Source organism: Oncorhynchus gorbuscha, linkage group LG13, assembly GCF_021184085.1.
Source record: "Oncorhynchus gorbuscha isolate QuinsamMale2020 ecotype Even-year linkage group LG13, OgorEven_v1.0, whole genome shotgun sequence".
NCBI classification, from domain to species: Eukaryota; Metazoa; Chordata; class Actinopteri; order Salmoniformes; family Salmonidae; genus Oncorhynchus; species Oncorhynchus gorbuscha.
The window spans coordinates 32,791,199-32,806,479 of NC_060185.1; the positions used below are offsets into that span (position 1 = coordinate 32,791,199).

Sequence of the window (15,281 nt, forward strand, 5' to 3'; positions counted from 1 at the left end):
GACCAGTGGATGAGTGAATAGGCTGAGTGAATGAGGAGCAGATGTCTTCAACCTTTTCAAAGTTGAGGGAGGAGGGATGACACAGCAGTCATTTCTACATAAAGAATATTGTAGAGATAAGAGAATTCTTAATGTACATTTGCAATAGAATTCATAGCATGATAAATGTGTGTATGCCTTATCACACACTCAATTACATTGGAGAGCCCTATCGATCCCTATCATAGAATATGTGTCTCTTCCTGATCTCTCTATTCCTCTCCTCCTACTCTTCCTCCTCTTACTCTCCTTCTGCTGTCCCCCCAAATCTGTCATGGACAGACAATGTGACAGTGGAGGAGTTTAGTGACATGGTGCTGTCCTGTCCCGTCTATGCCAACCCCCCTGTGACGGTGTCGTGGCTGCTGGATGGGGAGGCCCTAGACCTGGTCAGCGGTGGTTACACCCTGTACCAGGACGGCAGAGAGGCCAAGGTCACCATCACCAAGGCCCTAACGGACATCCACCCAGGACTCCTCAGCTGTATGGCAACATTCATAGAGTATGGAGATGGAGACACCACCAAGTTCTTCCAGCTCACTGTGGAAAGTTAGAGCTGTTATGGAGAGATCAGAGAGAACTGAATGGTGCTATTATACTGTGGCAAACATACAGTGCAAGTCTGGGTTAAACTGATATTGTTATGCTTTTATATCACCTGAACAGTAGGATATTGCATGAGAGAGGTAGCTTGTGAAATTACTCTCTGTCTGGTTGTTGTAGAATCTAACAATTACAGTGTATAAATTTACAGTCTGAAAGAAGATAAAAAGTCTGGAATATCATGACATTATTGTCATAATTTCTACCAGAACAAACAGACAGAACAAATGTGCTTTTATGAGAGAGCTAGCTTGTGAAATTACTATGTCTGCTTGTTTTATTGTAAGGCGACAACTGTTGGAATCAGAGTCATATGTATATACTTGGGGATATATTGTATATTACTTTGGAAATAGAGGATGACGCAGCGGGACAAGGCGGACCCAAAGTTAAAAGTTAATCAAGTGTTTTCATGTGCTGAACACATTCAAATACCATACATTTTTAGCCAGCAGCAGACCACCCTGCCACCCACTGCTGGCTTGCCTCTGAAGCTAAGCACGGTTGGTCCTGGATGGGAGACCAGATTCTGCTGGAAGTGGTGTTGGTGAGGATGTGGAATTGGAGACTAATGGGAGTGGAGTTGCTGTGCAGGAGATGATGGACAAACATACAAATAAAAAATAAAGTCCAAATCAAAAGTATGTTTGAATGACACTGAGGGGCAGTGTTTTTACAGCTAATGCCGGTTTGCCTGAGGCTGATGTTCCCGTGCAGGTGTTTGTACACGTGCATATACACATGGGGGTGGGGAATGGAATTGTATTTAATTGTATTTTTTATTTTTATTTTTCTTCTTGGGGGGACTGTGCGGGGGGTCTCGAATGGTTGAGGGACAGCTATTGGGGAACTGTGGAGGGATCTTGGAGGGTTCCGGTTCAATCTTTTTGGCCTGATGGGAGATCTGTCAACGTGCCCTTGAGCCGGACATTGACCCTGGATGCTTCAGTGTGCCACTCTGAATGGGAATCTGTTGGATGACTGGTGTGGTGTAGTTGTTGAGCGGCTTCACTGCAAGTATATTGTATGTTTCGGATATTCAATAATATATATATATATTAATAAATAAATAGTGGTGTTGTTGGACCAGTAGGTCGCAATCTTTCCTCTGTACTTATTTTTTTATATCCCAGGGCAGGGATTGGGGACATTTCCCTATGTAGGTTGCTGCCTTTTTGATGGAACATTAAACGGGTGTCCTGACTCTCTGTGGTCACTAAAGATCCCATGGCACTTATCATAAGAGTAGAGGTGTTAACCCCGGTGTCCTGGCTAAATTCCTGATGTGTCCACCTAATAATCCCCAGCTTTGGCTCTTTCATCCCTCTCCTCTCCCCTGTAACTATTCCCCAGGTTGTTGCTGTGAATGAGAATGTGTTCTCAGTCAACTTACCTGGTGAAAAAACAAACTTTCACAGTGCTGAAAGTAAGAGATATGTTCTACAACGGTACCTACACAGTTATGTTGCAACTAATTGTTTTATTTTGTACAACACCCTGCCGATAAGAAAAATCATGTATTTCAGCTGAGTAATAAAGAACTGAAGACATAAAGTACTTTGATTTCTGGTCGATTATAAAATGAATAAGTGACTGAAGGAACTTATTTTCTATTATATTCTTTGCTTATTGAAGGCTTGTGGCGCAGCGGTCTAAGGCACTACATCTCAGTGCATGAGGTGTCACTACAGTCCCTGGTCCAAATACAGGCAATATCAAATCAAATCAAATTTATTTGTCACATAGACATGGCATTAGCATATGTTAATGTGAGTGTAGCGAAATGCTTGTGCTTCTAGTTCCAACAATGCAGTAATAACCACCAAGTAATCTAGCTAACAATTCCAAAACTACCACCTTATACACACACGTGTAAAGGGATAAAGAATATGTACATAAAGATATGAATGAGTGATGGTACAGAACGGCATAGGCAAGATGCAGTAGATGGTATCGAGTACAGTATATACATATGAGATGAGTAATGTAGGGTATGTAAACAAAGTGGCATAGTTAAAGTGGCTAGTGATACATGTATTACATAAAGATGCAGTAGATGATATAGAATACAGTATATACATATACATATGAGATGAGTAATGTAGGGTATGTAAATATTATATTAAGTAGCATTTTTAAAGTGGCTAGTGATATATTTTACATTAATTTCCATCAATTTCCATTATTAAAGTGGCTGTAGTTGAGTCAGTGTGTTGGCAGCAGCCAACACAATATCACTTCCAGCCATGACTGGGAGTCCCATAGGGCGGTGCACAATTGACCCAGCGTTGTCTGGGTTTGGCTGGGGTAGGCTGTCAATGTAAATAATAATTTGTTCTTAACTGACTTGCCTAGTTAAATAAAATCTTACCATGCCTGGACCCAGACAAAGATAATGATTCAGCTACATCCTTATGAATGTGATTCTTTGAAGTTACATATTCATAGCCTGCATGTGAAGTGAAAATACATTTTTGTCATGAGCTCAAATCGGATCAGAGGAGACCATTCAAACTGGCTGTCAAATCCAAAGACGTAACCAGTGTGGGAATGGTCTGATAAATGACAGTGCCAGTGTTGTGGCTCGGGTGCGTGGCCTTTTTCTTCTAAAGGGCATTTATTCAAATCCATTTGAAGGCAATTTCTTAAATGTCCTCTAAGCTTAAATAGAAAGCAGAGACCAAATTAATTATATTTCAAAATAGAACATTTCCATTTAGAAAGTCATGTGATGGAAAACACGTATATAAGAGTAGGTAAAGAATACATAAAGTCATCTAAAGAATGAATTGCCAATGTGATGCCCTTCTAAGGTGTTGGGAACTAATATTAGCCTCTGTAAAGAAAGCACAGCAGTATATGTTTCCCACGCTGGATTGTCAGGGGAAACTTTATCTGTATGGCCTTGCTGGGTTGTCCTTTTTAATTGGGGGAATTGGGGGAGTGTGCGGTGTGTGTGAGAGAGAGAGAATCTGGCTGGCCCTCAGATTTCTTTATTTTTCTCTCTCTCGACTGCACTGGGCTGTTAATCTAAGCAGAGTTTAAAGCATGTAATCCCTGCTGTGTCATCACAGGACAAATTAAGCCTTGGATTGGTGTCCAGGAATAACACTCCCACTGATTCTGCACTGACATGATGTGGCATGCTCTGTAACTACCTGCCATAGAGAGGTTAAGCAGAGAGTTGTGCTGGTGCTAAATCATTCTGCCAAAGTATGAGATGGAATGTTACTGCTGTGCAAGTAGACCTACAGTACGTCTACTGTGAATAACGATTCTGATATAATAGTCAATAATATTTTGCATGACAATGAACAAAACATGATCTGTTGCTGCACGCCTTCTGAGTTCTCCAATTCCCAGTTTGGCTGCTTTAATCTTCTGTTTCACAACCAAGACATGCAGACACATATTTCCTCAGTCATTATGAGTACTGAAGTGCTGTGCTGCTAGGGGCTATTTCAGTTCAGATTCTACAAATCATAACAACCGCTTTCAGTGGGAATCCATTGCGGTCTTGAGACCCCTTTCAATCACATACATGGATTACCTAACGTGTTACCAAGGTCACCTATTGTATCATACAATATATATTTTTGTATAATTTTTTTATTTAACCTTTATTTAACTAGGCAAGTCAGTTAAGAACAAATTATTATTTGCAATGATGGCCTAGGAACAGTGCCTTGTTCAGGGGCAGAACAACAGATTTTTACCTGGTCAGCTCAGGGAGTCGATCTAGCAACCTTTCGGTTACAGGCCCAATGCTCTAACCACTAGGCTACATGACCAAAAGTATGTGGACACCTGCTCGTCAAACATCTCATTCCAAAGTCATGGGCATTAATATGGAGTTGGTCCCCCTTTGCTGCTATAACAGCCTCCACTCTTCTCAGAAGGCTTTTCACTAGATTTGGAACAGTGCTACGGGGACTTGCTTCCATTCAGCCATAAGAGCAATAGTGAGGTCGGGCACTGATGTTGGCCGATTAGGCCTAGCTCACAATCGGCGTTCCAATTCATCCCAAAGGTTTTCGATAAGGGTTGAGGTCAGGGCTCTGTGTAGCACAATCAAGTTCTTCTACACCGATTTTACATTTTTCTGTGTGGACCTCGCTTTGTGCACAGGGGAATTGTCATGTTGAAACAGGAAATGGCCTTCCCCAAACTGTTGCCACAAAGTTAGAAGCACAGAATTGTCTAGAATGTCATTGTATGCTGTAGCGTTAAGATTTCCCTTCACTGGAACTAAGGGGTCTAGCCCGAACCATGAAAATCACCCCCAGACCATTATTACTCCACCACCAAACTTTACAGTTGGCACATGCATTGGGGCAGTTAGCATTCTCCTGGCATCTGCCAAACCCAGATTTGTCATCGTATTGCCAGATGGTGAAGCGTGATTTATCACTATAGAGAACCCATTTCCTCTGCTCCAAAGTCCAATGGCGGCGAGCTTTACACCACTCCAGCCGACGCTTGGCATTGCGCATGGTGATCTTAGGTTTGTGTGCGGCTGCTCGGCCATCGAAACCCATTTCTTGAAGCTCTCATCTAACAGTTCTTGTGCTGACGTAAGGCCATTCTACTGCAAAGTTTGTCTATGGAGATTGAATGGCTGTGTGCTCGATTTTATACATCTGTCAGCAACAGGTGTGGCTGAAATAGCCGAATCTACTAATTTGAAGGGGTGTCCCCATACTTTTGTATATATAGTGTATGTGCTGTGGTGAGTGTGTATGTTGAGTATGTTGTTGTCTTTTCAGTCCCCTCTCTCCCGCTGTGTGAGCCATATTTCAAAGTGATTGCATGATGGCCCTCTGCTGTGCTGTTGACCATTTAAGTGAATAGTTTTGCAGCCAAAGAATTCAAGAGCAGTTAATCAAACTGAATGAGATGGAAGTCACAACTCCTATCATACGCCAAAGGAACAACCCTGTCAGGTTCAAAAAGGCCTTTACAACTAAGGGTTTTCTTTTTGTGGCTAGAAGAGAGGTAATGGTAATGGTGATCATAATCCCTATACTATAAAGTCTAAAAAGCTTTTGTATTTGATGGATAGGTCAATGTTTGTTTGAGTTTGTCATTACCAGTGACAATGAGTACATGCGTCTTATAGGGAAACTGGCTTGTTTCCAGATATTGGCCGGCTAGAGGGGCTTGGCAGTATGACAAAATGTGTCAAAAAGTAGGTACTACTTTCTACAGACTTCCTGAGAACTAACTTTTCTCCCTATTTACATATCAAGGACAAATTCTATTCATAACACCACGGATAAGGACACAGGAAGTCAAAATAAAAGTGTGAGGAGGAATTGGTTGCTTAGTTTTTAAAAAACTAATTAAGCATTTAGGGTAAGATTTTACAATGTGGGCTATCTGGTGAAGCTTTCCAAATAGCTGTGGATTAGCATAAATATTAAGAAGAGGTCTGCACAAAGATGTGTGATAATAGGCTTCATGGAGTCATTAGAATGATGGGATGAAGTTCGCCGGGACTGATTATTAGAGCTGGAGAATAACCTGGAGGAGACAGCTCAGTTTATCACAGACATCTCAGGTCACAGTACCAAACCTATTTAGCTCAAAGGTATAGTGTATTTAGCAGCTAGCTTTTCAGTACAGGAATCAAGTACTGAGGGTCTATAAGAGTAGCTTTGAAGATAACTAAGAAACAAAAGCCTTCGTCTGTGCTCTATCAGATCAGAGTAGCAAAGGAATATACTTGTAGTGCATAGGTATTAGCATCTAGTACTTCACTACAGGAATTAGGTGGCTCTGAATGGCTCTGAATGATACCTTACCAGCTTTGAAGGTTATTAATAAAGACCAGTGGCAGTCGGTGCCGTTTAAGGACCATTTTCTTTTTTATGAGCATGGCCTTATTTCTATTACAGCATATTGGGGGACAGTCATTCATATTTCATTCACCCAGTTAAATGTAACATCGATAGGTTTAGGCTACCACATGATACTCTAATTGTCCCTATACCCCTCATGAGGTTGCTACAACCTAGCCTATGAAGGAAAGTTTACAACATAGGTGCACACAGGTCGAGAGACAAGGTGACAGACAGTTACACATTCAATACTGCCTTGCACATTCTTGCCTGCATCTAGCTGATCTAGGGTGTAATCATTGGTCCAACAGTTGCAAACAAGAGTTTCTATTGGACAAAATCAGGTATGTTTATCCCCATTTCATTCTGTTTGCTTTCGTTTAAGAAACATTTTTCAACAGAATCTGCGGAATTATACACCCCTGATCACACGCAGTTAACTTCCATAGCTACATACAAACAGTTTGTTGTGTTCCTTCTCACATCTAAGAGCTCTCCTCCTCTCACCTTTTCCCTTTGCTTGTGGACTTCAATACACAACACATCAGCTGTCTGTGACCAGACTAAAAAAACCTTTCCAAGCCAAACCTTCATATCATAACTGCTACACACAGCCTACATCGTTGTCACCATATTAGCTAAAGTAACATCATAGTCAACAAAGCTAATAGAACGTTAGTAAAACCGTTACAATCATGCAGGACAGTGTTCAGTCAGTAAGTTGTTAACAGTTACACAGGCGGGCCCCAGTGGCAATAAATTAGTAAAGCTTACCTTGACTTGGATGAGTTCCAGTGTTGGAGTCATTGCCAGCTACAGTAGCTAACATAGCATCCCTCTTTTTTTGAGCCGGGTATTTGAATAGGCAAAACTAGGGGGGTAGACGTGACAGTTTTAATGTATTATTTGGTGACGTGAATATATTTTGTATAGTTTTATCTAAAATGTATAACTTTTTATTTTTTAGGAAATTCACTGAGGATGATCCACCCCTTCCTGCTCTGAGGAGCCTCCACTGACACAGACACAGGAGCATTGGAGTTTTAAAACCAAGTTTAGCCTCTGTCTGTGCTCTTTATACGTGTATTGTTCCCGTGTTTATGCGTAGACGCTTCTGTTATGTTGTCACGTTCCATGTTAGTGGTTTTATTCAACTTTTCACCTGCTTCCAAACTCTCCATTACAATACAGAAGCATCTATAGCGACAGCTGTGAAGGCAATTAATATAGACACAGGATCATTGGACCACATTGAGCCTCTGTCTGTGCTCTTTTTCTTTTTATTACTGACAAGATAGTGAGAGATGGTTGAAGTCCAAGAACACAATTACAGGAAACCATATCACGTAAACACATGTTTCCACTACATTAAATCTGAACAAAATGTTCTATTGGTTTTCTGCAGCAGTGCAACTCTGACCATATAGTTTACCTCAAGATAGAATAGCATGACAATCAATAAACAAATATAACTTAATTTACAGAAATTATGTAAAATATTGGCAATTAATTTTTTCCTTTCACACCACATTTTATAGGAAACAGGCCAGCTGAAATCAGAATCACTGTAAATGTCTTAGTGTACAACGCCTATGGTAGAGTCGTCGAAAATACATTATCATACCGTGTACAACACATTATATTGATGGGAATGATCAGATGACATTGTCATGATCAAGATACAAATCACAAGTCAAAGTGTATATCATCCTATCAACAGTATTCACCCAGACCAGGACATTGTTGCTGGTATGTTATTGACATTATTATAGGGATGGAGTTACTGGGACTTTTTTACATTCATGTTTTAAATATAGCTACTGTTCTGTCATTAGTTTAGTAAGCTTAGATACTGTCCCAAAGCTGTGTTACTCAATGTGGTTAAACAAAAGAGGAAAGCAAACAACTCTCTCTATCTCTCTCTCACACTCTCTTTCAAAGCTTCTGATTTCAACCAACAGAGATTCTTCTCCAGTCAATGGGTTTGAAACTAAACCCAGAGGCATTGCTAAAGCTCTCGCCCTTTCTTGACAGTTATAAAAACCTTGCCAGTGTAATCCTTGGTGAAACACTCATCTTAAATCTGAACCATACTCCTGCTTTTAACAGGCAACACTGAACAACCTTTGACTTCTCCTTCCAAAATACATGGTCTTTACTTTCATGTTCAGGGGCACATTGGAGCTCCAGGTATTTACACCATAAATACTTGATTATACAGAAACGTAATACTTAAATATACAGAAACGTCCACATAAGCACGCACACGCACACACGCACACACACACACACACACACACACACACACACACACACACACACACACACACACACACACACACACACACACACACACACACACACACACACACACACACACACACACACACACACACACACACACACACACACACACACACACACACACACACACACACTGCATACATGAAGCATGACTCCATTCCAGCATATACTTCAAATGTATACAAGACAAAATATCAAGTAGATAGAATGTACTTTCTCATGAATGTCAAACTCATACTTTGGTCAAGCAATTAGGTTAGTAATATCATTTTCATTATTCTACACAACAACAAAATAGATATTAAGGCAAAAGTAACTATCAGTCACATTAAACAACAAAGTTTAAAAAACACACTTTTAAAATATTTCTGCACACAGTTTTTCATCATAGAAAAATATGTGTTGCACAGAGAGGTGAGATCTTTTCCTAACCCACCATAGTACAATGTATGATAAGGTGACATGGTATCTCATATCAATAGACATGCCCCTTCATTAGTCCCAATGACCCTGACAGTTCAAGATGTAGCTTTCCTAAAATGGATGCTAACTATCGCATTCTGAATGATGTTATTTCACCTGACTAGAAAGCTAGGATCTATTGCAAGATATAATGTTAACAGGACGTATTCTCTTCCAACTGTCAGGTCCATGTCGTAGACTTTTGACCATAACAAAATCAAATCATTGATTTCATCGTTCCTCATGAGAGGTCGTCATGACTACTCTGATGGCTGTGTCTATCTCATCACCAACCTGTAAACAATTTCAGTCAATTCAGTACAAGCCTTCCCTCAAACAGCTTTACAAAGCATATCATACGAGCCCAGAACCTCGACAGGGAAGGAGTAAAACATGGAGTTCAACATCTGCGGACCGATATAAGATCACAACAGCAAGAAAATCCCGCTATCGTATCTGAGCCAGCAGGAGTAACAGCATCCCACAGAACTATAGCCCACCAAGCACCACGGTATACTGTAGTACTTGTATAGTGCAAGTCAGAGCAACCAGTGGCCATGGACCCCTTACCAGGCTGCTGTCTGAAGCCATGTTTCTGCCTCAATGACTGACTGAATGAGAGAGGGAGAGATGGATTTGATTTGATTTGATTTGATGGATGGATGGCTATAGGGTGGAGGCTGGAGTGGGGTTAGTTCAGGTCAGCCGGGCTGAGGAACATAAGGTTAATGTCCCCAGCGTGAAGCAGCCAGAGGCCCCACAGCAATCCTGGGGACACAGACCATAGAGAGGGACAAGATGTCTGTCCTATTTACATAGAGAATAATTGTCAGTCGGTGTAGCTCTGTCACCTGTCAACAAAGCAGGTCAATGAACACACTGTCTGGAACATCTCCTGGTGGTGTATTGCTTGGGCTAGAACATTCCTCCATAGGTTTCAACAGGATCATCTCTGTTCCTATTCCCAGTGGGGGATGAGAGGGAGTCTTCCGGCATATGACTCTGGTTGCATCTGTGTGTTGATCTAACGTTCTGCAGCAAATGTTTCTGCACCATTTTACAAATGACCAAAGTGTCTCTCTCTCTCAGCTTGACAAACAATAACACATTGATTCATTAGCACTGCCACTGAAAAAACTTTTGCCACATTGGACATAATTTGAGCTTGAAAGACAGCATTTGGATGAATCCATGGCTGTTTCAAGCATGAGGAGAAAGCTTGAGGAACATCATCTACTGAGTCCTGGGAGTGGAGAAGGGCAGCTGTTAAAGAAGTGTAGAGGGCCAAGCAGCCAAGCAGGAGGTTAACACAACTGATACCAGCAGAAGATCCAATATATGTGACGACACTGCCAAAAGAAAGAGAGATTCAGTTAGTATAGTGGTTCAAATTCCAATCAAATCCCAAAGCCACATACAGTATATATACAATGCATTCAGAAGGTATTCAGACCCCTTGACTTTATCCAAATATTGTTACGTTGCAGCCTTATTCTAAAATGGATTAAATTGTTTTTTTCCTTGATCAATCTACACACAATACTCCATAATGACATAGCGAAAACAGGTTTTTAGACAATTGTGTAAATGTATACAGTTGAAGTCGGAAGTTCACATACACCTTAGCTAAATACATTTGAACTCAGTTTTACACAATTCCCAACATTTAATCCTAGTAAAAATTCCCCGTTTTAGGTCAGTTAAGATCACCACTTTATTTTAAAAATGTGAAATGTCAGAATAATAATAGAGGATGATTTATTTCAGCTTTTATTTCTTTCATCACATTCCCAGTGGGTCAGAAGTTTACATACACTCAATTAGTATTTGGTAGCATTGCCTTTAAATTGTGTAACTTGGTTCACGGTTCTGATGGAGTTTTTCAGCTTGCAAACACACCCTTTTTCCTCCAAACATAACGATGTTCCTTATGGCCAAACAGTTCTATTTTTGTTTCATCAGACCATAGGACATTTCTCCAAAAAGTACAATCTTTGTCCCCGTGTGAAGTTGCAAACCGTAGTCTGGCTTTTTTTATGGCAGTTTTGGAGCAGTGGCTTCTTCCTTGTTTTTAGCGGACTTTCAGGTTATGTCCATATAGGACTCGCTTTACTGTGGATATAGATAATTTTGAACCTGTTTCCTCCAGCATCTTCACAAGGTCCTTTGCTGTTCATCTGGGATTGTTTTGCACTTTTCGCACCAAAGTACGTTCATCTCTAGGAGACAGAACGTGTCTCCTTCCTGAGCGGTAACAAGGCTGCATGGTCCCATGGTGTTTATACTTGCATACTATTGTTTGTACAGATGAACGTGGTACCTTCAGGCGTTTGGAAATTGCTTCCAAGGATGGGAGCAATTTGGCTTGGCTGATTTCTTTAGATTTTCCCATGATGTCAAGCAAAGAGGCACTGAGTTTGAAGGTAGGCCCTGAAATACATCCACAGGTACCAATTGACTGAAACTATGTCAATTAGCCTATCAGAAGCTTCTAAAGCCATGAAATCATTTTCTGGAATTTTCCAAGCTATGTAATTAAAGGCACAGTCAATTTAGTATGTAAACTTCTGACCTACTGAAATTGTGATACAGTGAATTATAAGTGAAATAATCTGTCTGCAAACAATTGTTGGGAAAATTACTTGTGTCACGCACAAAGTAGATGTCCTAACCGACTTGCCAAAACTACAGTTTGTTTACAAGAAATGTGTGGAGTAGTTGACAAACAAGTTTTAATGACTCCAACCTAAGTGTATGTAAACCTCCGACTTGTATATAACATTTTAAAAAACTGAAATATAACACATTTACATAATTTACATAAAATGACAGCCTTGAGTCTTATTGGGTATGACACTACAAGCTTGGCACACCTTTATTTGGGGAGTTTCTCCCATTCCTCTCTGCAGATCCTCTCAAGCTCTGTCAGGTTGGATGGGGAGCATCTCTGCACAGCTATTTTCAGGTCTCTCCAGAGATGTTCGACCGGGTTCGTCTGGTCTCTGGCTGGGCCACAGAAGGACATTCAGAGACTTGTCCCTAAGCCACTCCTGCATTGTATTGGCTGTGTGCTCAGGGTCGTTGTTCGGTTGGAAGGTGAACCTTCACTCCAGTCTGAGGTTCTGAGAGCTCTGGAGCAGGTTTTCATCAAGGATCTCTCTATACTTTGCTCCGTTCATCTTTCCCTCGATCCTGACTTGTCTCCCAGTCCCTGCCGCTTTAAACACCTCCACAGCATGATGATGCCACCACCATTTTTTATTTTTTTTTAAACCTTTATTTAACTAGGCAAGTCAGTTAAGAACAAATTCTTATTTTCAATGACGGCCTAGGAACAGTGGGTTAACTGCCTGTTCAGGGGCAGAACGACAGATTTGTACCTCACCATGCTTCACCATAGGGATGGTGCCAGGTTTCCTCCAGATGTGAAGTTTAGCATTCAGGCCAAATAGTTTCATTTTGGTTTCATCAGACCAGAGAATCTTGTTTTTCTTTTTTTTCTGATAGTCCTTTATGTGCATTTTGGCAATCTGGCTGTCATGTGCCTTTTACTGAGGAGTGGCATCGGTCTGGCCACTCTACCATAAATGCCTGATTTGTGGAGTGTTGCAGAGGTGGTTGTCCTTCAGGAAGGTTCTCCCATCTCCAGAGTAACTCTGGAGCTCTGTCAGAGTGACGATCGGGTTCTTGATCACCTCCCTGACCAAGGCCCTTCTCCCCCGATTGCTCAGTTGGGCCTGCGGCTAGCTCAAGGAAGAGTCTTGGTGGTTCTAAACTTCTTCCATTCAAGAATGATGGAGGCCACTGTGTACTTTTGGACCTTCAACGTAGCAAACATTTTTTGGGGACAATTCCTTCGACCTCATGGCTTGGTTTTTGCTCTGACATCACTGTCAACTGTGGGACCTTACATAGACAGGTGTGTTACTTTCCAAATCATGTCCAATCAATTGAATTTATCACAAGTGGACTCCAGCTAAATTTTCAGTCTCATAGCAAAGAGTCTGAATACTTATGTAAATAAAGTATTTCTGTTTTTCCATTTCAATACATTTGCTCAAATTTCTAAAAACCTTTTTGCACTTTGTCATTATGGGGTATTGTGTGTAGATTGATGAATAAATAATCATATTTAATACATTTTAGAATAAGGCTGTAACGTAACAAAATGTGGAAAAAGGGAAGGGGCCTGAATACTTTCCGAATGCATTGTAAGTGAACAGTGAATTATCCTATACACCTGTGCATTACCGTGACCAACGAAAGACAACTATACTGAACAAAAATATAAACGCAATATGCAACAATTTCTAAGATTTTGCCGAGTTATAGTTCATATAAGGAAATCAGTCAATTTAAATACATTTAAATAAATAAATTAGGCTTCAATCTATGGACTTCACATGACTATTTTTGTTCAGTGTAGATTAGTTCCTACAGGCCCGCTGAAGTGACACAGTACCCATGCTCCAATCTCCTTAATTGCAGAAACACTATTCCCAAATCTAGAAATTAGTGGATTTCGGCTTTGTTAAATGGGAAAATAGGAGGCAGTGGGCTTTGAAAATAAAGGAACTGTTCCTAATAATAGCACAGCTACCTCAGGTTCCTGCATGAATATTTATGAGGGAGTATACAGACTGATCGCTGCTCTCTATCCGTTTCTCTCTGTCTGCTCTCCCCCTATCTCTATATCTTCCTGCCTGCTTTTTTTCTCCATCTCTCGTTCTCTTTCCTCTCTCTCCATCTTTCTGACTGCAGTCTCTCTCTCCATGTTTCACTTTTTCAGTTTTATCTCTCTCTCGCTCCATCTCTGTCTTCTCTCCCTCTCTGCCCCTCTCCCCTTCTCTCAGACAGTAAAGCTGTTATTATTATTATTTTGTTTAGCTGTATAAATCATAATGTCTGGGCCTCCCAAGTGGCGCAGTGGTCTAAGGCACTGCATCGCACTTGCTAGCTATGCCACTAGAGATCCTGGTTAGAGTCCAGGCTCTGTCGCAGATGGACGCGACTGGGAGACCCATGGGGCAGCGCACAATCAGCCCAGCGTTGCCCGTGTTAGTGGAGGGTTTGGCTGACAGGGACTCCGGTGGCAGGCCGGGTGCATGCATGCTGACACGGTCATTAAGTGTACGGTGTTTCCATTGTGTCAAGAAGCAGTGCGGCTTGGTTGAGTTACGTTTCAGGGGAAACATCGCTCTCGACCTTCGCCTCTCCTGAGTCTGAACGAGAGTTGCAGCGATGAGACAAGACTGTAACTACCAATTGAATACCACAAAATCGGGAGAAAAAGGGGTAAAGTTTTTAAAATGATAATAATTCAAATCAAGCCGTCTGCAGCTCCTATTCCAGCTGTGATGACCCTTGTGTACCACACCACAAAACATAACCAAATCAAGCCATCTGCAGCTCCTATTCCAGCTGTGATGACCCTTGTGTACCACACCACAAAACATAACCAAATCAAGCCGTCTGCAGCTCCTATTCCAGCTGTGATGACCCTTGTGTACCACACCACAAAACATAACCAAATCAAGCCGTCTGCAGCTCCTATTCCAGCTGTGATGACCCTTGTGTACCACACCACAAAACATAACCAAATCAAGCCGTCTGCAGCTCCTATTCCAGCTGTGATGACCCTTGTGTACCACACCACAAAACATAACCAAATCAAGCCATCTGCAGCTCCTATTCCAGCTGTGATGACCCTTGTGTACCACACCACAAAACATAACCAAATCAAGCCATCTGCAGCTCCTATTCCAGCTGTGATGACCCTTGTGTACCACACCACAAAACATAACAAAATCAAGGTAAACATTTATTGACTGCACTAGAGTACACAGCTTGGAGTCAAAGCTTTCCTAAGCCTTATGTTCTCAATGCCTAGGCTTAGGCTTAGGCTTAGCATTGTGGTTAGGTCACAATGCTGAAGAGCCAAAAGTCAATAACTAAATGATTCTAAATGAATAATTTATTCACATGACATAATTGCCCATATGCTGCAGTCTACACAAATTACACAATGGAAGA

General features: G+C 41.2%; 2 protein-coding genes across 4 annotated transcripts in view; one reads left to right on the forward strand and one right to left on the reverse strand.

Annotated features, from left to right (window-relative positions):
- Positions 1-230: 230 nt before the first annotated feature.
- LOC123992280 (myosin light chain kinase, smooth muscle-like) lies at positions 231-593 on the forward strand. Its single transcript, XM_046293447.1, has one exon. It carries the CDS (start codon positions 231-233, stop codon positions 591-593), a length of 363 nt encoding a protein of 120 aa, XP_046149403.1.
- A 7,138-nt stretch (positions 594-7,731) lies between these two features.
- LOC123992732 (membrane-associated phosphatidylinositol transfer protein 3-like) overlaps positions 7,732-15,281 on the reverse strand; it is a 149,776-nt gene continuing 142,226 nt past the window's right edge. For all 3 annotated transcript variants that reach the window (XM_046294195.1, XM_046294194.1, XM_046294196.1), the window contains exon 20: positions 7,732-10,597. The gene's annotated coding sequence lies outside the window, so the exon portion shown is untranslated. The remainder of the gene's footprint in view (positions 10,598-15,281) is intronic.